The sequence below is a fragment of the Somniosus microcephalus genome, chromosome 11, assembly GCF_052327205.1.
Source record: "Somniosus microcephalus isolate GS21.2 chromosome 11, FLI_Smic_1.0, whole genome shotgun sequence".
Classification (NCBI taxonomy): domain Eukaryota; kingdom Metazoa; phylum Chordata; class Chondrichthyes; order Squaliformes; family Somniosidae; genus Somniosus; species Somniosus microcephalus.
The window spans coordinates 129,333,466-129,359,983 of NC_140997.1; the positions used below are offsets into that span (position 1 = coordinate 129,333,466).

General features: G+C 51.8%; 1 protein-coding gene across 1 annotated transcript in view; it reads right to left on the reverse strand.

The window, feature by feature from the left end:
• Positions 1–26,518, reverse strand: part of LOC147110883 (cadherin-related family member 4-like) — a 331,517-nt gene that overhangs the window by 139,578 nt on the left and 165,421 nt on the right. The window contains exons 8-9 of the mRNA XM_085999974.1: positions 23,256–23,436; positions 14,639–14,789 (exon numbers count right to left, since the gene is read on the reverse strand). Of these exons, the coding sequence (XP_085856100.1) occupies positions 14,639–14,789; positions 23,256–23,436 (332 nt within the window). The remainder of the gene's footprint in view (positions 1–14,638; positions 14,790–23,255; positions 23,437–26,518) is intronic.

The following is a 26,518-nucleotide window of genomic DNA, read 5'->3' on the forward strand; positions in this document are numbered from 1 at the left end:
CTGGGAACCCAAAGCACTGGGAACACACAGCATTGGGAACCCACAGCACTGGGAAACCACAGCAATGGGAGCCCACGGCACTGGGAACCCATGACACTGGGAACCCACAGCACTGGGAACACACAGCACTGGGAACCACAGCACAGTGAACACACAACATTGGGAACCCAGCACAGGGAACCCACATCACTGTGAGCCCACAGCTCTGTGAACCCACAGCACTGGGAACCCAGAATTGGGAACCACAGCACTGGGAACCCACAGCACTGGGAACCCACAGCATTGGGAATCCACAGCACTGGGAACCCACTGCACTGGGAACCCACTGCACTGGGAACACACAGCACCGGAAGCCGACAGCACTGGCAAACTAGCAATGGGAATGCACAACACTGGGTACTCACAACACTGGGAATCCACAGCACTGGGAACACACATCACTGGGAACCAATGGCAATGGGTGCCCACAGCACTGGGAACCCAAGACAATGGGAAGCCGCAGCACTGGGAACACACAGCACTGGAAACCCACAGCACTGTGAGAAAACAACACTGCGAAACCAAGGAACAGGGAACCCAATGCACTGGGAACCTACAGCACTGGGAACACACAGCACTGGGAACCCATGGCACTGGGAACCCACAGCACTGGGAACCCACAGCACTGGGAACCCACAGCACTGGGAGCCCAAATCACTGGGAACACAGCAGCACTGGGGACCCACAGCAATGATAGCCCACAGCATTGGGAACACACAGCACTGGGAACTCAGAGCTCTGGGATCCAACAGCACTGAGAACCCACAGCAATGGGAACCCACAACACTTGGAACACACAGCACTGGGAACCCACAGCACTGGGAACCAACAGAACAGGGAACCCACAGCACTGGGAACCTACAGCACTGGGAACGCACAGCACTGGGAACCCACAGCACAGGGAAATGTGGGCACTGGGAATCAACCGCCCTGGGAACCCACAGCAGTGGGACCCGACAGCACTTGGAACACACAGCACTGGGAACCCTCAGCACTGGGAAACCACAGCACTGGGAACCCACAGCACTGCGAACCCACAGCACTGGGAACCCACAGCACTGGGAGCCCAATGCACTGGAAACACTGCGGCACTGGGAACCCACAGCACTGCTAGCCCACAGCACTGGGAATACATAGCACTGGGAACTCAGAGCTCTGGGAAGCTACAGCTCTGGGAACCCACAGCACTGGGAACCCACAACACTGGGAACCCACAACACTGGGAAACCACTGCAAAGGGAACCCATGGCACAGGAAACCTGGGAACCCAAAGCATTGGGAACCCACAGCACTGGGAACCCACAGCACTGGGAACCCACAATGTTGGGAACCCACGGCAACGTGAACCCACGGCACAGGGAACCTACAGCACTGGGAACCCACAGCAATGGGAACCCACAGCACTGGGAACACACAGCACTGGGAGCACACAACACGGGGGACCCAAGTCACTCGGAACCCACAGCACTGGGAACCCAGAGCAATGCTAGCCCACATCACTGGGAACACACAGCACTGGGAGCACACAACACGGGGGACCCAAGTCACTCAGAACCCACAGCACTGGGAACCCAGAGCAATGTTAGCCCACATCACTGGGAACACATAGCACTGGGAACTCAGAGCACTGGGAAAATACAGTTCTGGGAACACACAGCACTGGAAACCAACAGCACTGGGAACCCACAACCCTGGGAACCCACGGCAAAGGGAACCCACATCACTGGGTACCCACAGCACTGCTAGCCCCCAGCACTGGGAATACATAGCACTGGGAACTCAGAGCACTGGGAACCTATAGCTCTGCGATCCCACAGCACTGGAAATCCACAGCACTGGGAAACCACAACACTGGGAATCCATGGCAAAGGGAACCCATTGCACAGGGAACCTACAGCACTGGGAACCCACAGCATTGGCAACCCACAGCACTGGGAACCCACAGCACTGGGAACCCACAACACTGGGAACCCACGGCAATGTGAACCCACGGCACAGGGAACCTACAGCACTGGGAATCTACAGCACTGAGAGCCCACAGCACTGGGAACCCACAGCACTGGGAACCCACAACAATGGGAGCACACAGCACTGGGAACGCACAGCACTGGGAACCCACAGCATTGGGAGCCGACAGCACTGCGAACTCACAGAAGTGGAAAACTACAGCACGGGGAACCCACAGCACTGGGAACCCACAGCACTGGGAACCCACAGCACTGGGAACCCACAGCAATGGGTGCCCACAGCACTGGGAACCCACAACACTGGAAACCCACAGCACTGGGAAAACACAGCACTGGGAACCCACAGCACTGGGAGCACACAACACTGGGAACCCACAGAACAGGGAACCCACAGCACTGGGAACCTACAGCACTGGGAACCCACAGCACTGGGAACCCACAGCACTGGGATCCCACAGCACTGGAAACCCACAGTGCTGGGAACCCAGCACTGGGAACCCACAGCACTGGGAACCCACATCACTGGGAAGCCACAGCAGTTGGAACCCACAGCGCTGGGAACCCACAGCACTGCTAGCTGACAGCATTGGGATCACACAGCACTGGGAACCCACAGCACTCGGATCCCACAGCACAGTGATTCCACAGCACTGGGAACCAAGCAGCACTGGGAACCCAGCAGCACTGGGAACCCACAGCACTGGAAACCCACAGCACTGCTAGCCCACAGCACTTGAAACCCACCAGCACTGGGAACCCACAGCACTGCTAGCCCACAGCACTGGGAACACACAGCAATGGGAACCCAAAACACTGCTCCCCACAGCACTGGGAACACACAGCACTGGGAACCCATAGAATAGCGAATCCACAGCATTGGGAACCTACAGCACTGGGAACCCACAGCACTGGGAACCTTGGGCACTGGGAGTCCACAGCACTGGGAACCCACAGCACTGGGACCAAACAGCACCGGGACCTCACAGCACTTGGAACACACAGCACTGGGAACCCACAACACTGGGAAACCACAGCACTGGGCGTACACAGCAATAGGAACACACAGTACTGGGAACTCACAGCACTGGGAACCCACAGCACTGGGAATCCCCAACACTGGAAACCCAGAGCATGGGGAAACCACAACACTGGGAAACCACGGCACAGAGAACCCATGGCACAGGGAACCTGCAGCACTGGGAATCCAGAGCACGGGGAACTCACAGGATTGGGAACCACAGCACTGGGAAACCACAGCACTGGGAAGCCACAACACTGGGAAAATACAGCACTGGGAACCCACAGCACTGGGAACCCACAGCACTGGGATCATTCAGCACTGGAAACCCACAGCGCTGGGAAGCCAGCACTGGGAACCCACAGCACTGGGAACCCACAACACTGGGAACCCACAGCACTCGGAACCCACAGCACTAGGAACCACAGCACTGGGAAATCACAGCACTGGGATACAACAGCACTGCTAGCCTACAGTACTGCTAGCCCACAGCACAGGGAACCCACAGCACTGGGAACCAAGCAGCACTGGGAACCCAGCAGCACTGGGAACCCACAGCACTGGAAACCCACGGCACTTCTAGCCCATGGCACTGGAAACCCAGCAGCACTGGGAACCCACAGCACTGCTAGCCCACAGCACTGGGAACACACAGCAATGGGAACCTAAAGTACTGCTCCCCACAGCACTGGGAACACACAGAACTGGGAACCCACAGCACTGGGAACCAACAGCACTGGGAGCACACAGCACTGGGAACGCACAGCATTGGGAACCCACAGCACTGGGAGCCCACAGCACTGGGAACTCACAGAACTGGAAAGCTACAGCACAGGGAATCCTCAGCACTGGGAATCCAACACAGGGAACCCACAGCACTGGGAGCCCACAGCACTGGGAACCCACAGCACTGGGAACCCAGCACTGGGAACCCACAGCACTGGGAACCCAAAGCACTGGGAACCGACAACACTGGGAACCCACAGCATTGGGAACCCACAGCACTGGGAACCCACTGCACTGGGAACACACAGCACTGGGAGCCGACAGCACTGGCAACCTAGCAATGGGAATCCACAACACCAGGAACACACAACACTGGGAGCCCACAACACTGGGAGCCCACAATACTGGGAACCCACAGCACTGGGAACCCACCGCACTGGGAACCCACATCACTGGGAACCCACAGCAATGGGAGCCCACAGCACTGGGAGGAAACAACACTGGGAAACAAAGGCACTGGGAACCCAATGCACTGGGAACCAAAAGCACTGGGAACCAACAGCACTGGGAACCCAGCACTGGGAACCCCCAGCACTGGGAACTAACAACACTGGGAACCCACACAACAGGGAGCCACAACATTGGGAACCTACAGCACTGGGAACCCACAACACTGGGTATGCAATTCACTGGGTAACTTGGGCACTGGGAATTCACAGCACTGGGAACGCACAGCACTGGGACCACACATCACTTGGAACCCATAGCACTGGGAACACACAGCACTGGGAACCCACAGCACTGGGAACCTACAGCACTGGGAAACCACAGCACTGGTAACCCACAGCACTTGGAACCCACAGCACTGGGAACCCACAGCACTGGGAGCACTCAACACTGGGAACACAAGTCACTGGGAACCCAGAGCACTGGGAACCCACAGCACTGGGAGCACACAGCACAGGGAACCCACAGCATTGGGAACCCACAGCACTGGGAGCCCACAGCACTGGGAAACCACAGCACTGGGAACCCACAGCACTGGGAACCTACAACACTGGGAGACCACAACACTGGGAACCCACAACACTGAGAACCCATGGCAAAGGGAACCCACAGCACAGGGAACCTACAGCACTGGGAACCCACAGCACTGGGAACCCACAGCATTGGGATCCCACAGCACTGGGAACCCACAACACTGGGAACCCACGGCAATGTGAACCCACGGCACAGGGAACCTACAGCACTGGGAACTCAATGCACTGGGAACCTACAGCACTGAGAGCCCACAGCACTGGGAACCCACAGCACTGGGAACCCACAACACTGGGAGCGCACAGCACTGGGAACGCACAGCACTGGGAACCCACAGCATTGGGAGCAGACAGCACTGCAAACTCACAGAAGTGGAAAGCTACAGCACAGTGAAAACAGAGCACTCTGAACCCACAGCACTGGGAGCCCACAGCACGGTGAACCCACAGCACTGGGAACCCACAGCATTGGGAACTCACAGCAATGGGTGCCCACAGCACTGGGAACCCACGACACTGGGAACCCACAGCACTGGGAAAACACAGCGCTGGGAACCCAAAGCACTGGGAGCACACAACACTGGGAACCCACAGAACAGGGAACCAACAGCACTGGGAACCTACAGCACTGGGAACCCACAGCACTGGGAACCCACAGCACTGGGATCCCACAGCACTGGAAACCCACAGTGCTGAGAACCCAGCACTGGGAACCCACAGCACTGGGAACCAACAGCACTGGGAGCACACAGCACTGGGAACGCACAGCATTGGGAACCCACAGCACTGGGAGCCCACAGCACTGGGAACTCACAGAACTGGAAAGCTACAGCACAGGGAATCCTCAGCACTGGGAATCCAACACAGGGAACCCACAGCACTGGGAGCCCACAGCACTGGGAACCCACAGCACTGGGAACCCAGCACTGGGAACCCACAGCACTGGGAGCCGACAGCACTGGCAACCTAGCAATGGGAATCCACAACACCAGGAACACACAACACTGGGAGCCCACAACACTGGGAGCCCACAATACTGGGAACCCACAGCACTGGGAACCCACAGCACTGGGAACCCACATCACTGGGAACCCACAGCAATGGGAGCCCACAGCACTGGGAGGAAACAACACTGGGAAACAAAGGCACTGGGAACCCAATGCACTGGGAACCAAAAGCACTGGGAACCAACAGCACTGGGAACCCAGCACTGGGAACCCCCAGCACTGGGAACTAACAACACTGGGAACCCACACAACAGGGAGCCACAACATTGGGAACCTACAGCACTGGGAACCCACAACACTGGGTACGCAATTCACTGGGTAACTTGGGCACTGGGAATTCACAGCACTGGGAACGCACAGCACTGGGACCACACATCACTTGGAACCCATAGCACTGGGAACACACAGCACTGGGAACCCACAGCACTGGGAACCTACAGCACTGGGAGCACACAGCACAGGGAACCCACAGCACTTGGAACCCACAGCACTGGGAGCCCACAGCACTGGGAAACCACAGCACTGGGAACCCACAGCACTGGGAACCCACAGCATTGGGATCCCACAGCACTGGGAACCCACAACACTGGGAACCCACGGCAATGTGAACCCACGGCACAGGGAACCTACAGCACTGGGAACTCAATGCACTGGGAACCTACAGCACTGAGAGCCCACAGCACTGGGAACCCACAGCACTGGGAACCCACAACACTGGGAGCGCACAGCACTGGGAACTCACAGCACTGGGAACCCACAGCATTGGGAGCCGACAGCACTGCAAACTCACAGAAGTGGAAAGCTACAGCACAGTGAAAACAGAGCACTCTGAACCCACAGCACTGGGAGCCCACAGCACGGTGAACCCACAGCACTGGGAACCCACAGCATTGGGAACTCACAGCAATGGGTGCCCGCAGCACTGGGAACCCACAACACTGGGAACCCACAGCACTGGGAAAACACAGTGCTGGGAACCCACAGCACTGGGAGCACACAACACTGGGAACCCACAGAACAGGGAACCAACAGCACTGGGAACCTACAGCACTGGGAACCCACAGCACTGGGAACCCGCAGCACTGGGATCCCACAGCACTGGAAACCCACAGTGCTGAGAACCCAGCACTGGGAACCCACAGTACTGGGAACCCACAACACTGGGAAGCCACAGCAGTTGGAACCCACAGCGCTGGGTACCCACAGCACTGCTAGCCCACAGCATTGGGAACACACAGCACTGGGAACCCACAGCACTCGGAACCCACAGCACAGTGGCCTAGATATTCAGTCGCGCCACTTCTGGGGCGCTAAAGTCAGGCGGGCGCTAAAGTTAGCGCCCGCCGGAAAGTGTAGGCCACTTCGCCGAAATTCAGTAGATTTGGCCAAGGAGTTTGGGCGAGCGCTGAAACAGGCGTTGCACTCCTATCTTTAGGCGCTAAGCCGGCAGTGCGGACTGATAACGCCAAGGCCGAGCGCAGCGCTGGTGCGGTCATGTTTTGATTGACAGCAGACACCCTGACGCCGGCCAGCTCTTAAAGGGGGAAGGGTCGACTTTGTCTGCTGCCACGCCCTAGATAGTGGAGCCCTGCAGCTAGGCCTGAACACTGCTGGTGGACCCAAATAGCGCCTGAAGCCATGCAGAAGGCCCGTGAACGAGCGCAGCGCTTCTCAGAGCATGCTTTGAGGGTGCTGCTTAAGGCTTTTGAAAAGAGAAGAGAGATCTTGTGCCCGGACAGTGGCAAGAAGGCTCCCAGGAGGCAGTACAGGAGAGCCTGGAGGGAAATCGCCCACAGGGTGTCATCCACCAGCGATGTCCCCAGGAGTGCGGACCAATGCCGCAAGAAGTACAACGACCTCACTCGGATGGTCAGGGTGAGTACCCTTTCCAGTGTCCTCCTCATCCTTGCATGTGCACCTCACATTATGGGCAAAGGGACCTCAAAGGCCTAATGGCCATCCCTCCTCCCGCAGCTATGGCACTGGCATGATCATCAATAGCACTTTCTGCACTTTACACACTGGCCAAGCTATTCGACCATGGGAGGCAGTGCACACAACAACAGGGCACCACACTGGCCATGCTATTTGACCATGGGAGGCAGTGCAGACAACAACAGGGCAACACACTGTACTTAGAGGCCGTCCTTTCTCTTGCAGGCCAAGCTGGCCAAGAATATGAAGAGCCGGAATGTCACCGGGGGAGGCCGTGGCCAGTTCCAGGAGCTCAGTGACCTGGAGGAGCGCGTGGCTCGACTCATGCGTGGCTGGGTGGTTGGCCCCGTTGCTATTGGAGATGCCGACCCTGTGCTGGGCCCCAATGGTAAGGACATGACCGTTTGGACCTCTCTCGTTCCCCTTGCGCTTCAGATCTACATCCTTTGCCACTGTCCGACCAATGCGCATAATGCCACCACTCATGCCTCCCTCGCTGATGCCCTGTCCTCACTCTAAAGCTACTCTTGTGCCTTCCTGCTTTCAGCTGGTGAGGAGGAGGTCCATGAAGCTGAGAGTGCCAGTCCCTCGGAAGAGGAGGACGACGAGGACCAAGAGGAAGGCGGCACATCGGGGGAACCCTCATCCGCGCCAGGGGATGGCAATGGAGGGGACACGTCTTGCCTGGAGGAGAGCCAGGGGGAAGTGTTGCAGGGGGGTGCAGCTCCTGGGCCCAGTGGCGTCCAGGCAGGCGGGAAGGGTCGGGCAGCACGGCTGCCTTCTCCCCAGAGGGGGGAAGTGTTGCAGGGAAGGGCAGTTGCTGGGCCCAGTGGCTTCCAGGCACGCGGGAAGGGTCGGGCAGCTCGGCGGCCTTCTCCCCAGATGGAGAGTCCGCCCTCCAGTCCAGAGACGGTCCTCGCCCAGGAGGTGCGCCTCCTTGATGAAATGTCCGCGGCCTCCGAGCGGCGCCACAACGAGTTCATGGGGGTTGTGGGACAGTTGCCTCAGGCCATTGAGTCCCTGGCTCATAGTGTGGCCGCTTTCGGGGACTCACAGGCCAGGGGTGTCGAGCAACTCGCGGCAGCACAGGCCAGGGGTGTCGACCAACTCACGGCAGCACAGGACGCGAGTCGCGAGTTCATGAGTGATGCCGTGCAGACACTGGCTGATCTGATGCGGGCACAGAACAGGGCAGTTCGGGCACTCACTTCTGCCACACTCGATGTGTCACGGAAGCATCGACAGGGCACCCGCCGCCCTGCTGCAGCACAGCGGTCTGGCCTCCACCAGATTGCTGCGCTTGCTGCAGTGCCAGCCCGGCCGAGTGCCAATGTCTCTGGTGACCAGCGAGCGCCTGGCATCAGCCAGCTTGCCCCCATTGCTGCAGCCGCCACTGCCACTCCCCCAGCCAAGGTGCGACGAGCTGCTGCAGAGACTGATGCTGCCCAGCCACAGCTGCAGCAGTCAGCAGCCCGACCCTCCAGGGCCGGACCTCGTCTAGGCTGACCCCCAAGGGCATCTGCCGTTATGCATTGCGGCCCTCAGGAGCCTTTCCCCAGCCTTCCAACACCCACAGGGCCCAGGTTGAGGCGGAGCAACAGGTCGGGCAGGGGCCGGAGAAGCCTGCACAAGGACTCGCCCTCTCGGCACACCAAGTAGAGGGTGTCGGCAACTGTTTTTTTTATATGGGGGTGTTTGTGTTCTGGAGGCGGGGGGCTTATTTTGGAAAGGCCGAAGATGAAGGCCAATTGGATTGACAAGTTTTGTTATTCCTCCCCAGGTTGTGGGAGTGAGATATGTTTTTCACTGTTTTTTGGGGGTCTTGTCTGTTTTTCTGTTTCATGTGGGAAGGGCCCTGAGTTTGTTAAATAAAGCTTTTTATTTATTCAGCTTGTCCAGGTGTCATGTTTCAAGTGGTTGTTGCGTTAATCGGCTGAGGGCTTGCGGAGCGGCTGCATTCAGGTGCGTTCATTGCCACAAGCCATTCCCTGACAGGGGGCCTAGAAGTGTCGTTCAATAAGCCGCCGGCGGACGGCCCTTGGACCTTGTGGCTCCCTTCTGGGCTGGTACTCCTCCTCCTCCTCCTCCTCCTCCTCATGGTCCTCCTGCTCATCCTCCTGAGGTGGTGGCCCAACGTGAGGTGGCAGTGCCTGAGTCCTGTGGATAGCCAGGTTGTGCAGCATGCAGCAAACGACGACGAACTGGGGGACTCTATCCGGCGAATACTGTAGAGATCCGCCGGATCGATCCAGGCAGCGGAACAGTTGCTTCAGGACGCCAATCGTTTGCTCTATGATGTTCCTTGTGGCTTGATGGCTTTTGTTGTATGCCTCCTCCGCAGGGGTCCTGGGCGCGTGGAGCGGGGTCATGAGCCATGTGCACAAAGGGTAGCCCTTGTCCCCAATAAGCCATCCCCTTGGTGGAGGCTGTGCCTCGAACATGTCAGCCACAGTAGTCTGGCGCAGGATAAATGCATCGTGGCTGCTTCCTGGAAAGCGGGCATTGACAGCTAGGATGCGCTGCCTGTGGTCACACACCAGCTGTACATTGAGGGAATGGTAGCCCTTCCGGTTGCGGTAATCCTCGGCATTGTCGATAGGTGCCCGCATAGCCACATGCGTGCAGTCAATGGCGCCCTGCACCATGGGGAAGTCGGCGATCCTGGCAAATCCGACTGCACGCTGCTCCTGCCTCTCTAGGGTCATGGGGAAGGAGATGAATTGGTGTCTCCTTGCGAAAAGGGCATCGGTGACCTGCCGGATGCAGCGATGCACGGCGAACTGGGAGATGTTCGCTATGTCCCCTGCAGTGGCTTGGAAGGAGCCACTTGCATAAAAGTTCAGAGCCACCGTGACCTTCACTTCCACCGACAGAGACGTCCTGCACATCAGCTGTGGATGCAGATCTCTGTGACGCAGCTGGCAGATCTCTGCAACCACCTCCCTTCTGAAGCGCAGCCTCTTAACACAATACGCGGCAGTCATGGTGAGATAGGACACCTGCTGCCGGTATTCCCTGAGTGGGTAAGGCCTACGTTGCCGACGCCTGATGGCCCCTCTGCATCTAGGCATGGCTGCCCCTCTCACACAGTGTCTGCGAGCCCTTCGCACATAATGCTGGAACTGAGGGTTGGAACCCCATGCAGCCCCCATAATAAACTTGCAAACAGTGAAATCACAAAGAGTCAAATTTCCAAGCTCTGGCCAGAAGCCAAAAATACCTCTCCTATGTTGTCCCAAATCAGTAAGGTCTGCTCCTTGGTCTCTGTCCAGAAATCCAAAGCACTAAAGTCATTGCAGCAAAATGGCTGGCCTTTATAGTTCAGTGTAAGTGCCCTTTAATTAGCGCTCCCCGAGGCCCACAGGGCCTCTGCTGCGTTCCACTTCACAGTTCTTAACAGCGCCATGCCCACATTGGGCGGGCGCCACTGAATTTCCGGTTTAGGGCGCACAAACAGCGTTGCACGACGAAATGACGTCATAAGCTGCGCGCAGCTGAGCAGGCGCAAACACTTTGCGCCGGCGCTAAATGACAACTGAAGTTGGGCATTGGCGCAGACTGGCCTGCGCCTGGGCGCTAAGTGCCTAGCGCTGGAAATCTACCCCTCTTATGGCGTTAATGGCTGGCGAACGCAACTGAATTTCTAGGCCAGTGAATCCACAGCACTGGGAACCACAGCACTGGGAAAACACAGCACCGGGAACCCACAGCACTGCTAGCCCACCGTACTGCTAGCCCACAGCACAGGGAACCCACAGCACTGGGAACCAAGCAGCACTGGGAACCCAGCAGCACTGGGAACCGACAGCACTGGAAACCCACAGCACTGCTAGCCCACAGCACTGGAAACCCACCAGCACTGGGAACCCACAGCACTGCTAGCCCACAGCACTGGGAACACACAGCAATGGGAACCCAAAGCACTGCTCCCCACAGCACTGGGAACACACAGCACTGGGAACCCACAGAACAGCGAACCCACAGCATTGGGAACCTACAGCACTGGGAACCCACAGCACTGGGAGCCTTGGGCACTGGGAAACCACAGCACTGGGAACCCACAGCACTGGGACCCCAGGGCACTGGGACCCCACAGCACTTGGAACACACAGCACTGGGAACCCACAACACTGGGAAACCACAGCACTGGGCGCACACAGCAATAGGAACCCACAGCACTGGGAATCCCCAACACTGGAAACCCACAGCATGGGGAAAGAACAACACTGGGAAACCATGGCACAAGGAACCCATGGCACAGGGAACCTACAGCACTGGGAATCCAGAGCACTGGGAACCCACAGGATTGGGAACCACAGCACTGGGAAACCACAGCACTGGGAAGCCACAACACTGGGAACCCACAGAACAGGGAACCCACAACACTGGGAACATACAGCACTGGGAACCCACAGCACTGGGAACCCACAGCACTGGGATCCCACAGCACTGGAAACCCACAACACTGGGAACATACAGCACTGGGAACCCACAGCACTGGGAACCCACAGCACTGGGATCCCACAGCACTGGAAACCCACAGCGCTGGGAAGCCAGCACTGGGAACCCACAGCACTGGGAACCCACAACACTGGGAACCCACAGCACTCGGAACTCACAGCACTGTGAACCCACAGCACTGGGAACCACAGCACTGGGAAATCACAGCACCGGGAATCCACAGCACTGCTAGCCCACAGTACTGCTAGCCCACAGCACAGGGAACCCACAGCACTGGGAACCAAGCTGCACTGGGAACCCAGCGGCACGGGGAACCCACAGCACTGGAAACCCACAGCACTGCTAGCCCACAGCACTGTAAACCCAGCAGCACTGGGAACCCACAGCACTGCTAGCCCACAGCACTGGGAACACACAGCAATGGGAACCCAAAGCACTGCTCCCCACAGCACTGGGAACACACAGAACTGGGAACCCACAGCACTGGGAACCAACAGCACTGGGAGCGCACAGCACTGGGAACGCACAGCATTGGGAACCAACAGAACTGGGAGCCACAGCACTGGGAACTCACAGAACTGGAAAGCTAAAGCACAGGGATTGCTCAGCACTTGGAATCCAACACAGGGAACCCACAGCACTGGGAGCCCACAGCACTGGGAACCCACAGCACTGTGAACCCAGCACTGGGAACCCACAGCACTGGGAACCCAAAGCACTGGGAACCCACAACACTGAGAACCCACAGCATTGGGAACCCACAGCACTGGGAACTAACAACACTGGGAACCCACAGAACAGGGAACCACAACATTGGGAACCTACAGCACTGGGAACCCACAGCACTGGGAACGCAATTCACTGGGTAACTTGGGCACTGGGAATTCACAGCACTGGGAACCCACAGCACTGGAACCACACATCACTTGGAACCCATAGCACTGGGAACACACAGCACTGGGAACCCACAGCACTGGGAAGCTACAGCACTGGGAAACCGCAGCACTGGTAACCCACAGCACTGGGAACCCACAACACTGGGAACACACAGCACTGGGAACCCAACGGCACTGGGAACTCACAGCACTGGGAACCCACAGCACTGGGCACCCACAGCAGTGGGAGCGCACAGCACTGGGAGCCCACAGCACTGGGAACCCACAACACTCCCAGGCCCAGCGGCACAAAGATGCAGAGCAACTCAATACCACTCTCAGCAAGTGCTCCATCAAAGCACCTACGGGATCATAACCCATGGAGGCCGAAGGCTGTGCCTGGAGCTGGACGAGAGCCAGGAAGCGATTCCATTTACAGTGAACACATTACTCAATCCCCCTCCCAGGCCTAGAAATTGGGCCGCACAGCGCCCATTATTCAGGCAGTAAGCAGCCTTCTCCGCCTCCAATATGGCAGCAGGAAATGGGGCTCCATCATACTGGTCGAGGATCTCGAGCTGGCGGCAGCAGAGAACCATTCTAAGTGGGAATTAATATCTGCTGAGCTTCCTGCAGGACCCATCTTCCACTTGGAATTGCCCCAGTGCCTTGTGCACCACGTGCTGAACTCGCTCAGCACAACCTGACACTAACCAGCATGAAGGCCGCCCCAGCCAGCGCTATTTAAAGGGATCATGCAAGACTTACAGGTTAGTAGCTGCTTTAGTGTTTCTGGCTACTGTTTGACTTCTGGGCATTTTTTGCCGTCATCTCGCACTCTTGAATGTTCACTGTGTCTGCACAGGCAGAGGTCTTGGTGCTCTTGTATTGTCATTGCTCTTTGCCTCACAGGCAGTCTGGCTTCAAACATGGGTGGTCTGGTCGGGCTGCCTTTGGGAATAGAGGACGAGAGGGAGCAGCAAGGAAGACACCACAGAGCAGGAGAAGCGGTCTTCAGGGAGCACTTCTTCGAACTCAACTTCATTCAGGAGCAATGTCTGAGGTGCCTTCGCTTCACCGAGGAGGGTATCACGGAGCCATGTCACCTGCTGCAGCCACAACCTGAACCTTCAACCTGGGAACTGTCTGTGGCTGCCAAGGTCACAGTGACACTGCTCTTCTCAAGTCACCATGACACTCAATTCTTATGCCACGAGCTCCTTTCAGGCAGAAACAGGTGACATCAGCAGCATCTCCCAGTTCGCAGTGCATAGATGTTTCAGGGAGGTCACCGAGGCTCCCTACATCGGGAGAAACACTTCGATCTCCTTCCATATTGAGAGAGAGAGGCAGGACAAAGGCTTCACTGCAGTGTAGGTTGCCATTGACTGCACACATAATGTGTTCTCTCCATCACCAGCCTGCCACCTTTAGCTGTAGAAAGGGATTGAACTCCTTCAATGTGCAGCTGGCTTACGACCACAGGCAACACATTTTGCAGGCGTATACCCACGACCCCAGCGCCCCTTCCCCATGCCCGATTTCCAGGCCTGTGAAGAGAGCAGTCGCTTACCTTCACACTATCGGCTTGATACTTAAATTTATAGCGAGAGTTGTCATTGGCTACAATGGTATATGAAAGGTCAGTATTGGAGTAGTCGGGGTCACTGCAAGTCAGGTCGAAGAGGGTTGTTTCCACAGGAGTCGTTTCTGGAATCACAGCCCTGGAGAGACAGCGAGGAGAAAATATTTTCTGGATTCATCCAAATCCCAAAGATACAGAAACATCCAACTCTCTAATAAGGAGGACTAGACAAAATTTTGGATTTTAAAAACCAGACTTCCTGTCACCTGCTTGCTGCTTCTCTATCTTCTCTTCTTTCCCACTTTTTTGGAGTAACTGCTCAAATTATATTCGATACTGCCTTGTCTTCTCACCCACTCCTGGTTTAATTTGTTACTGCCTTGTCTTCTCACCCACTCCAGGTTTTATTTGTTACTGCCTTGTCGTCTCACCCACTCCTGGTTTTATTTGTTCTTGCGTTGTCTTCTCACCCACTCCTGGTTTTATTTGTTATTGCCTTGTCTTCTCATCCACTCCTGGTTTTATTTGTTGTTGCCTTGTCTTCTCACGCACTCCTGGTTTTATTTGTTACTGCCTTGTCTTCTTACCCACGCCTGGTTTTATTTGTGACTGCCTTGTCTTCTCACCCACTCCTGGTTTCATTTGTTACTGCCTTGTCTTCTCACCCACTCCTGGTTTTATTTGTTACGACCTTGTCTTCTCACCCACTCCTGGTTTTATTTGTTACTGCCTTGTCTTCTCACCCACTCCTGGTTTTATTTGTTACTGCCTTGTCTTCTCACCCACTCCTGGTTTTATTTGTTACTGCCTTGTCTTCTCACCCACTCCTGGTTTTATATGTTACTGCCTTGTCTTCTCACCCACTCCTGGTTTTATATGTTACTGCCTTGTCTTCTCACGCACTCCTGGTTTTATTTGTTACTGCCTTGTCTTCTCACCCACTCCTGGTTTTATTTGTTAATTCCTTGCCTTCTCACCCACTCCTGGTTTTATTTGTTACTGCCTTGTCTTCTCACCCATGCCTGGTTTAATTGTTATTGCCTTGTCTTCTCACCCACTCCTGGTTTTATTTGTTATTGCCTGGTCTTCTCACCCACTCCTGGTTTTATTTGTTACTGCCTTGTCTTCTCACCCACTCCTGGTTTTATTTGTTACTGCCTTGTCTTCTCACCCACTCCTGGTTTTATTTGCTACTGCCTTGTCTTCTCACCCAATCCTGGTTTTATTTGCTACTGCCTTGTCTTCTCACCCACTCCTGGTTTTATTTTTTATTGCCCTGTCTACTCACCCACTCCTGGTTTTATTTGTTACTGCCTTGTCTTCTCACCCACTCCTGGTTTTATTTGCTACTGCCTTGTCTTCTCACCCACTCCTGGTTTTATTTTTTATTGCCCTGTCTTCTCACCCACTCCTGGTTTTATTTGTTACTGCCTTGTCTTCTCACCCAATCCTGGTTTTATTTGCTACTGCCTTGTCTTCTCACCCACTCCTAGTTTTATTTGTTAGTGCCTTGTCTTCTCACCCACTCATGGTTTTATTTGTTACTGCCTTGTCGTCTCACCCACTCCTGGTTTTATTTGTTATTGCCTTGTCTTCTCACCCACTCCTGGTTTTATTTGTTACTGCCTTGTCTTCTCACCCACTCCTGGTTTTATTTGTTACTGCCTTGTCTTCTCACCCACTCCTGGTTTTGTTTGTTACTGCCTTGTCTTCTCACCCACTCCTGGTTTTATTTGTTATTGCCATGTCTTCTCACCCACTCCTGGTTTTATTTTTTATTGCCTTGTCTTCTCACCCACTCCTGGTTTTATTTGTTACTGCCTTGTCTTCTCACCCACTCCTGGTTTTATTTGTTACTGCCTTGTCTTCTCACCCACTCCTGGTTTTATTTGTTACTGCCTTGTCTTCTCACCCACTCCTGGTTTTATTTGTTACTGCCTTGTCTTCTCACCCACTCCTGGTTTTATTTGTTACTGCCTTGTCTTCTCACCCACTCCTGCTTTTATTTGTTACTGCCTTGTCTTCTCACCCACTCCTGGTTTTATTTGTTACTGCCTTGTCTTCTCACCCACTCCTGGTTTTATTTGTTACTGCCTTGTCTTCTCACCCACTCCTGGTTTTATTTGTTACTGCCTTGTCTTCTCACCCACTCCTGGTTTTATTTGTTACTGCCTTGTCTTCTCACCCATTGCTGGCTTTATTTCTTACTGCCTTGTCTTCTCACCCACTCCTGGTTTTATATGTTACTGCCTTGTCTTTTCACGCATTCCTGGTTTTATTTGTTACTGCCTTGTCTTCTCACGCACTCCTGGCTTTATTTGTTAATTCCTTGTCTTCTCACCCACTCCTGGTTTTATTTGTTACTGCCTTGTCTTCTCACCCACGCCTGGTTTAATTGTTATTGCCTTGTCTTCTCACCCACTCCTGGTTTTATTTGTTATTGCCTGGTCTTCCCACCCACTCCTGGTTTTATTTGTTACTGCCTTGTCTTCTCACCCAGTCCTGGTTTTATTTGCTACTGCCTTGTCTTCTCACCCACTCCTGGTTTTATTTGTTACTGCCTTGTCTTCTCACCCACTCCTGGTTTTATTTTTTATTGCCTTGTCTTCTCACCCACTCCTGGTTTTATTTGTTAGTGCCTTGTCTTCTCACCCACTCATGGTTTTATTTGTTACTGCCTTGTCTTCTCACCCACTCCTGGTTTTATTTGTTGCTGCCTTCTCTTCTCACCCACTCCTGGTTTTATTTTTTATTGCCTTGTCTTCTCACCCACTCCTGGTTTTATTTGTTACTGCCTTGTCTTCTCACCCACTCGTGGTTTATTTGTTACTGCCTTGTCTTCTCACCCACTCCTGGTTTTAATTGTTACTGCCTTGTCATCTCACCCACTCCTGGTTTTATTTGTTACTGCCTTGTCTTCTCACCCACTCCTGGTTTTGTTTGTTACTGCCTTGTCTTCTCACCCACTCCTGGTTTTGTTTGTTACTGCCTTGTCTTCTCACCCACTCCTGGTTTTATTTGTTACTGCCTTGTCTTCTCACCCACTCCTGGTTTTATTTGTTACTGCCTTGCCTTCTCACCTACTCCTGGTTTTATTTGTTACTGCCTTGCCTTCTCACCCACTCCTGGTTTTATTTGTTACTGCCTTGTCTTCTCACCCACTCCTGGTTTTATATGTTACTGCCTTGTCTTCTCACGCACTCCTGGTTTTATTTGTTACTGCCTTGTCTTCTCACCCACTCCTGGTTTTATTTGTTACTGCCTTGTCTTCTCACCCACTCCTGGTTTTATTTGTTACTGCCTTGTCTTCTCACCCACTCCTGCTTTTATATGTTACTGCCTTGTCTTCTCACGCACTCCTGGTTTTATTTTTTGCTGCTTTGTCTTCTCACCCACTCCTGGTTTTATTTGTTAATGCCGTGTCTTCTCACACACTCCTGGTTTTGTTTGTTACTGCCTTGTCTTCTCACCCACTCCTGGTTTTATTTGTTACTGCCTTGTCTTCTCACCCACTCCTGGTTTTATTTGTTACTGCCTTGTCTTCTCACCCACTCCTAGTTTATTTGTTACTGCCTTGTCTTCTCACCCACTCCTGGTTTTATTTGTTAATTCCTTGTCTACTCACCCACTCCTGGTTTTATTTGTTACTGCCTTGTCTTCTCATCCACGCCTGGTTTAATTGTTATTGCCTTGTCTTCTCACCCACTCCTGCTTTTATTTGTTATTGCCTGGTCTTCTCACCCACTCCTGGTTTTGTTTTTTATTGCCTTGTCTTCTCACCCACTCCTGGTTTCATTTGTTACTGCCTTGTCTTCTCACCCACTCCTGGTTTTGTTTTTTATTGCCTTGTCTTCTCACCCACTCCTGGTTTTATTTGTTACTGCCTTGTCTTCTCACCCACTCCTGGTCTTATTTGTTACTGCCTTGTCTTCTCACCCACTCCAGGTTTTAATTGTTACTGCCTTGTCTTCTCACCTACTCCTGGTTTTATTTGTTACTGCCTTGTCTTCTCACCCAGTCCTGGTATTATTTGTTACTGCCTTGTCTTCTCACCCACTCCTGGTTTTATTTGTTACTGCCTTGTCTTCTCACCCACTCCTGGTTTTATTTGTTACTGCCTTGTCTTCTCACCCATTGCTGGCTTTATTTCTTACTGCCTTGTCTTCTCACCCACTCCTGGTTTTATATGTTACTGCCTTGTCTTTTCACGCATTCCTGGTTTTATTTGTTACTGCCTTGTCTTCTCACGCACTCCTGGCTTTATTTGTTAATTCCTTGTCTTCTCACCCACTCCTGGTTTTATTTGTTACTGCCTTGTCTTCTCACCCACGCCTGGTTTAATTGTTATTGCCTTGTCTTCTCACCCACTCCTGGTTTTATTTGTTATTGCCTGGTCTTCCCACCCACTCCTGGTTTTATTTGTTACTGCCTTGTCTTCTCACCCAGTCCTGGTTTTATTTGCTACTGCCTTGTCTTCTCACCCACTCCTGGTTTTATTTGTTACTGCCTTGTCTTCTCACCCACTCCTGGTTTTATTTTTTATTGCCTTGTCTTCTCACCCACTCCTGGTTTTATTTGTTAGTGCCTTGTCTTCTCACCCACTCATGGTTTTATTTGTTACTGCCTTGTCTTCTCACCCACTCCTGGTTTTATTTGTTGCTGCCTTCTCTTCTCACCCACTCCTGGTTTTATTTTTTATTGCCTTGTCTTCTCACCCACTCCTGGTTTTATTTGTTACTGCCTTGTCTTCTCACCCACTCGTGGTTTATTTGTTACTGCCTTGTCTTCTCACCCACTCCTGGTTTTAATTGTTACTGCCTTGTCATCTCACCCACTCCTGGTTTTATTTGTTACTGCCTTGTCTTCTCACCCACTCCTGGTTTTGTTTGTTACTGCCTTGTCTTCTCACCCACTCCTGGTTTTGTTTGTTACTGCCTTGTCTTCTCACCCACTCCTGGTTTTATTTGTTACTGCCTTGTCTTCTCACCCACTCCTGGTTTTATTTGTTACTGCCTTGCCTTCTCACCTACTCCTGGTTTTATTTGTTACTGCCTTGCCTTCTCACCCACTCCTGGTTTTATTTGTTACTGCCTTGTCTTCTCACCCACTCCTGGTTTTATATGTTACTGCCTTGTCTTCTCACGCACTCCTGGTTTTATTTGTTACTGCCTTGTCTTCTCACCCACTCCTGGTTTTATTTGTTACTGCCTTGTCTTCTCACCCACTCCTGGTTTTATTTGTTACTGCCTTGTCTTCTCACCCACTCCTGCTTTTATATGTTACTGCCTTGTCTTCTCACGCACTCCTGGTTTTATTTTTTGCTGCTTTGTCTTCTCACCCACTCCTGGTTTTATTTGTTAATGCCGTGTCTTCTCACACACTCCTGGTTTTGTTTGTTACTGCCTTGTCTTCTCACCCACTCCTGGTTTTATTTGTTACTGCCTTGTCTTCTCACCCACTCCTGGTTTTATTTGTTACTGCCTTGTCTTCTCACCCACTCCTAGTTTATTTGTTACTGCCTTGTCTTCTCACCCACTCCTGGTTTTATTTGTTAATTCCTTGTCTACTCACCCACTCCTGGTTTTATTTGTTACTGCCTTGTCTTCTCATCCACGCCTGGTTTAATTGTTATTGCCTTGTCTTCTCACCCACTCCTGCTTTTATTTGTTATTGCCTGGTCTTCTCACCCACTCCTGGTTTTGTTTTTTATTGCCTTGTCTTCTCACCCACTCCTGGTTTCATTTGTTACTGCCTTGTCTTCTCACCCACTCCTGGTTTTGTTTTTTATTGCCTTGTCTTCTCACCCACTCCTGGTTTTATTTGTTACTGCCTTGTCTTCTCACCCACTCCTGGTCTTATTTGTTACTGCCTTGTCTTCTCACCCACTCCAGGTTTTAATTGTTACTGCCTTGTCTTCTCACCTACTCCTGGTTTTATTTGTTACTGCCTTGTCTTCTCACCCAGTCCTGGTATTATTTGTTACTGCCTTGTCTTCTCACCCACTCCTGGATTTATTTGTTACTGCCTTGTCTTCTCACCCACTCCTGGTTTTAATTGTTACTGCCTTGTCTTCTCACCTACTCCTGGTTTTATTTGTTACTGCCTTGTCTTCTCACCCAGTCCTGGTATTATTTGTTACTGCCTTGTCTTCTCACCCACTCCTGGTTTTATTTGTTATTGCCTTGTCTTCTCACCCACTCCTGGTTTTATTTTTTACTGCCTTGTCTTCTCACCCACTCCTGGTTTTATTTGTTACTGCCTTGTCTTCTCACCCACTCCTGATTTTATTTGTTGCTGCCTTGTCTTCTCACCCACTCCTGGTTTCCACACTGCTGAGCCTTAAACCTTCAACTTGTTTTCTCAATTCAAAAAATTCTCACATTTAGCAGGTGTCCAAAACCACTTTCAGCAGCCAAATGCTTGACATAAATTCCAGTAAGTATTGAACGAGAAAAGACCATTCAGCCCACCAACCCCGCTCCTTCCACGGACCATGTATTTTCCACTCCGCTCAATCCCCTCTTCATTCCCCAATCAAAGATTCTCCAAAATGTTACAAACAAAATTCCATGACTCTGATCCAACCCTGCCTCTATGTCCTCGGTTACCTCTGTAATGCAAATAGGCATTTTTGGCTTGCCAGCCTATTGTTGTCATCAAAGACTCATTTCTTAATTTAATTTGGCAACTAGGTTCTGATGAATCTGTCAATGCAGTTAACTCATACTTGGAGATGGTAACTCATTCAGAAGATGAAGGGTTGACAATGGATTAACAAAGAATTTGCATTTCTATAGTGCCTGTCACAACCTCAGGACGTCCCAAAGCGCTTTACAGCCAATGAAGTACCTTTGAAGTGTAGTCACTGTTGTACTGTCCCACAAACAGCAATGAGATAATGAGCAAATTTTCCCATTTAGTGATGTTGGTTGAGGGATAAATATTGGCCAGGACACCGGGGAGAACTCCTCTGCTCTTCTTCGAAATAGTGCCGCGGGATCTTTTATGTCCCTCAGTTCTGCACTGGAGTGTCAGTCTAGATTATGTGCTCAAGTCTCTGGAGTGGGGCTTGACACCACAACCTTCTGACTCAGAGGCAGGATGTGCTACCACTGAGCCACAGCTGACAAGTTAGATTTTGCTGAATCTGAACTGAGCTGAGCAAAGAAAGCAACACCCGAGCTATCATCATTTGATGTTGGATAGTTTGTGTCATTTTATTTGAAAATAATTCATATCATGCTGTAAGTTTATAACAATGGCAGCCCACTCCACTGGCTGAAGTACGGCCGATCCCGGAAAGTGACGGCCTCGTGACATATTGTTATCGTCAAGACAGTCTGTGAGAGCACTCCAGACATTGGGAACCAGAGGTTGAGAGCCAGAGGTAGGGAGCCAGAGGTTGGGAGCCAGAGGTAGGGAGCCAGAGGTTGGAAGCCAGAGGTAGGGAGCCAGAGGTTGGGAGCCAGAGGTAGGGAGCCAGAGGTTGGAAGCCAGAGGTAGGGAGTCAGAGGTTGAGAGCCAGAGGTAGGGAGCCAGAGGTTGAGAGCCAGAGGTAGGGAGCCAGAGGTTGAAAGCCAGAGGTTGGAAGCCAGAGGTTGAGAGCCAGAGGTTGAGAGTCAGAGGTTGAGAGCCAGAGGTTGGGAGCCAGAGGTTGGGAGCCAGAGGTTGGGAGCCAGAGGTAGGGAGCCAGAGGTTGGGCGCCAGAGGTAGGGAGCCAAAGGTTGAGAGCCAAAGGTAGGGAGCCAGAGGTTGAAAGCCAGAGGTTGGAAGCCAGAGGTTGGAAGCCAGAGGTTGGAAGCCAGAGGATGAGAGCCAGAGGTAGGGAGCCAGAGGTTGGGAGCCAGAGGTAGGGAGCCAGAGGTAGGGAGCCAGAGGATGAGAGCCAGAGGTAGGGAGCCAGAGGTTGGGAGCCAGAGGTTGGAAGCCAGAGGTTGAGAGCCAGAGGTTGAAAGCCAGAGGTTGAGAGCCAGAGGTAGGGAGCCAGAGGTTGGGAGCCAGAGGTAGGGAGCCAGAGGTTGGGCGCCAGAGGTAGGGAGCCAGAGGTTGAGAGCCAAAGGTAGGGAGCCAGAGGTTGAAAGCCGGAGGTTGGAAGCCAGAGGTTGGAAGCCAGAGGTTGGAAGCCAGATGTTGGAAGTCAGAGATTGAGAGCCAGAGGTAGGGAGCCAGAGGTTGGGAGCCAGAGGAAGGGAGCCAGAGGTTGGGCACCAGAGGTAGGGAGCCAGAGGTTGAGAGCCAAAGGTAGGGAGCCAGAGGTTGAAAGCCAGAGGTTGGAAGCCAGAGGTTGGAAGCCAGAGGTTGAGAGCCAGAGGTTGGGAGCCAGAGGTAGGGAGCCAGAGGTAGGGAGCCAGAGGTAGGGAGCCAGAGGTAGGGAGCCAGATGTTGGGAGCCAGAGGTTGGAAGCCAGAGGTTGGAAGCCAGAGGTTGGAAGCCAGAGGTTGGAAGCCAGAGGTTGAGAGCCAGAGGTAGGGAGCCAGAGGTTGGGAGCCAGAGGTAGGGAGCCAGAGGTTGGGCGCCCACTGTCTTCCTGCCCTGTAAGCGATTGACAAAATAAAAACTCACGAATAAAAGACCCAGTAGGGATTGTATGGTTCCTGACACTTACACAAAGATGGGGGGAGTGCACTGAGGGCCGTTATCATTCACATCCATCACATACACTGTCACATTAGCCGACGAACTGTAGAGGTAGCTGTCATCAAAAGCTACAATCACCAACAGGTTGACAGCAAGCTGGGGTTTCTGATCCAGGTCGAGATTGTGTGAGGTTTTGATGATCCCGGTTTCTGTGTAACGACAAGAGAAAGAGAAGGTTAAAGATTGAACAGGATGCTACTGCCATCACTACAGGACAGCAGGGAGTGGAATAAGAAAAGCAACACGCCCTATTCCCAACTCTCACCCAGCAACGTCCTACTCACAACCGTGGAAAAAGCTGGAAGATACCCTGCTTTGAAACTTGCCATTAGTATATAAAGTCTCCAGATAGTACACCGACAGTATACAGGCATGTTATACTCTATGTAACATACTGGTGTTATATAATATACATGCTAGATGCTGTGATGAGGGTATGATTGGACGCATTAGAAAACTTAATAGCTCCCCGCTCCCTCTGTACTTACCCTTGTGATCAGCAGTGTCATTGGTGCAGCTGGTGCAGCTTAAAGGTGACAAGGACCATCAGTCGCTGTATTACAGCACGTTTACGGATCAATATATCACAAGACTGACACGTGGTAAAATAACTGCTACTGAGAGGTGCAAAGATTAACATTACCATTTACCTGCTTTGCAAAATTTGCTTAAGATGCAAGTCACTTTATTCTTCTCTCCCCGAAACCTCTTATTTCCAGTTATTTACACGAGTAAATATTTTTTTCTTCTACCTCTCAAGGTCGATTTGCAGCACTTCCTTGAGATGAAATGTTTATTTGGCCATTCTTCTCTCCTTTTTCTCAATTATTTGTGGTTATTAAAGTTTTTTCCTTCCCCTTCTGTCCCGTGGTGGATTTGTAGTTCTTACTGAAGCTCTGTCGCTATAGCCCTGCCCAGGAGGGTTTAGCCACAGTTCAATCTCTAGTTAAGTGCACCCGCCCAGGCCGGGCTGATTGAGGGACAGACTGCAGCCACAGTGTTGGGAGTTCAGCATCAAGATGCCTCCTAAATATTCCCCTCTGGCCCTTCACAAACATCAGTCCCCTTCAGAGACACGCAAATAACCTCAGCACAGACAGAGCAAAACTCTCATTAATGGCTTAAAACATTGAAAGTAATAAAGGGCCAGAATTTGTTGTTAAATAACGGTGAAGCTAATGGCGCTTGACATTATTTATGCGTAAATGGCACAGCAACTTCAGGCAAGGGGCAGATGCGAGTTTAAATGCAGAAATCCAGAAGTTGCAGTCCGAGCTGCGCTGTTCTGCTGTTAGCTTCACGAAAAGGGCATCTCGCTCTCTGGCTCACCACTGACATGCATTAAATGGCCGTATTTGCGCGGTAGATAGGAACTAAACTCGCCACAGAAAGTTCATTCTTGTCTATTTCAGTCTAATTACCCTTTTAATTACGTGGTAATTGTTAATTACTGCCAATCAACTTCCCCGGCACTGAAAATGAACTTCTACAACTGTGGAGTCTCATTCCTTCAGGTTTTAATTGTTGTTGGAGATTTTTTAAATGTCAAATTTTATTTAACTTTTTCTTTTGTCTCTTTTTTTTCTCTCTTAATCCAATCTTTCTTTCCCTCTCTTTTTCTCATTCTGTACCTGACTTGACATTGAATTCACCCACTCTAATTACACTTCCTTCTCAGTCCTTGCACTGGTCATTTCACAATCCTTCAATCTGATTGGTTAAGGAGATACCCAGTTGCTTGCCCTATTCACTCAGGTCCCGGATGCCATTTCCCTCGCTGCGCTGTTATCAACTCGTACTTTCAGCAACTTGCTCCGCAAAAATTTAAAAATCTAAATGTGCAAGGGCAAGTCTAGCTAATGGCCAATGCTGATAGATGCCCTGCTACAGCAAATTATGGCCAAAAATCTTTATTTTTAATTGAAAGCTGGGATTGTTCTCCTTAGAGTACTGAAGGTTAAGGGGAGATTTAATAGAGGAGTTCAAAATGATGAGGGGTTTTGATAGAGCAGACAGGGAGAAACTGTTTCCACTGGCAGGAGGGTCAGTAACCAGAGGACACAGATTTAAGGTAACTGGCAAAAGAGCCAGAGGGGAGATGAGGAGAATTTATTATTTACACAGCGAGTTGTAATGATCTGGAATTCACTGCCTGAAAGGGTGGTGGAAGCAGATTCAATAGTAACTTTCAAAAGTGAATTGGATAAATAGTGAAATAATTTGCAGGGCTATGGGGAAAGGGTAGCAGAGTAGGATTAACTGGATAGCTCTTCCAGAGAGATAGCACAGGCAGGATGGGCTGAATGGGCAGCATCCACTGATTCTCAGAACACCGAACATAAATTTGTGTTGAATGGTCTGTCCTTGTGATCTCAGCAACTGAAATTACCAATCACAAAGATCTGTCACTTGGATTACAGAGGCAGGCTTGACCTGTACAAATAAAGTTCCTTGCTGTTCAGGTGCTAACCCTCCCCTCCGGCCCTCAATCCGACTTTAGGGTGGTTCTGTTACTGCAATTCTGGCCTCTCGCCACCAGATGGTGCTGCTGTGCTGTGCTGTGAATGAACTGAAAGAGAAAGCAAGAAGGGCTTTCTATGCCATCAAAAAATCAATCCAAATAGAAATCCCAATTAGCATTTGGCTCAAAATTTTCAAATCAGTAATTGAACCAATTGCACTCTATGGCAGTGAGGTATGGGGACCGCTAACACAACAAGAATTTGCAAAATGGGACAAACACCCAATTGAGATCCTACATGCAGAATTCTGTAAATGTATCCTCCGGACTCAAAGGAAAACAGTAAACAATGCATGCAGGGCGGAACTAGGCCAATATCCATTAATAATCTCTATCCAAAAAAGAGCCACCAAATTTTGGAATCACCTACAAATGAGCAACCCCCAATGCTATCACTACGACGCCCTGAAATGCCAAGAGCTGACCATAAAGAAGAATACCCTCAGTCAACTAGTCCTGGGACTCAGTGAAGTAACTACTAACAATACTAACAACAACCAGCCCCAGGACAGTGACAGGGTAACACAAAGAATTCGACCCAACACAATCGTCGCTAAGCAAAAGGAAAAATATCTGACATATTGGGCAGAAACAACAAAAACCCAAAGCAAACTCAATTGCTACTTGGCCCTAAACAGACAATGCAACATAGCTGATTACCTGACCATGGTAAAGGATAACAAACTGAGAAGAACCTTGACAAGGTACAG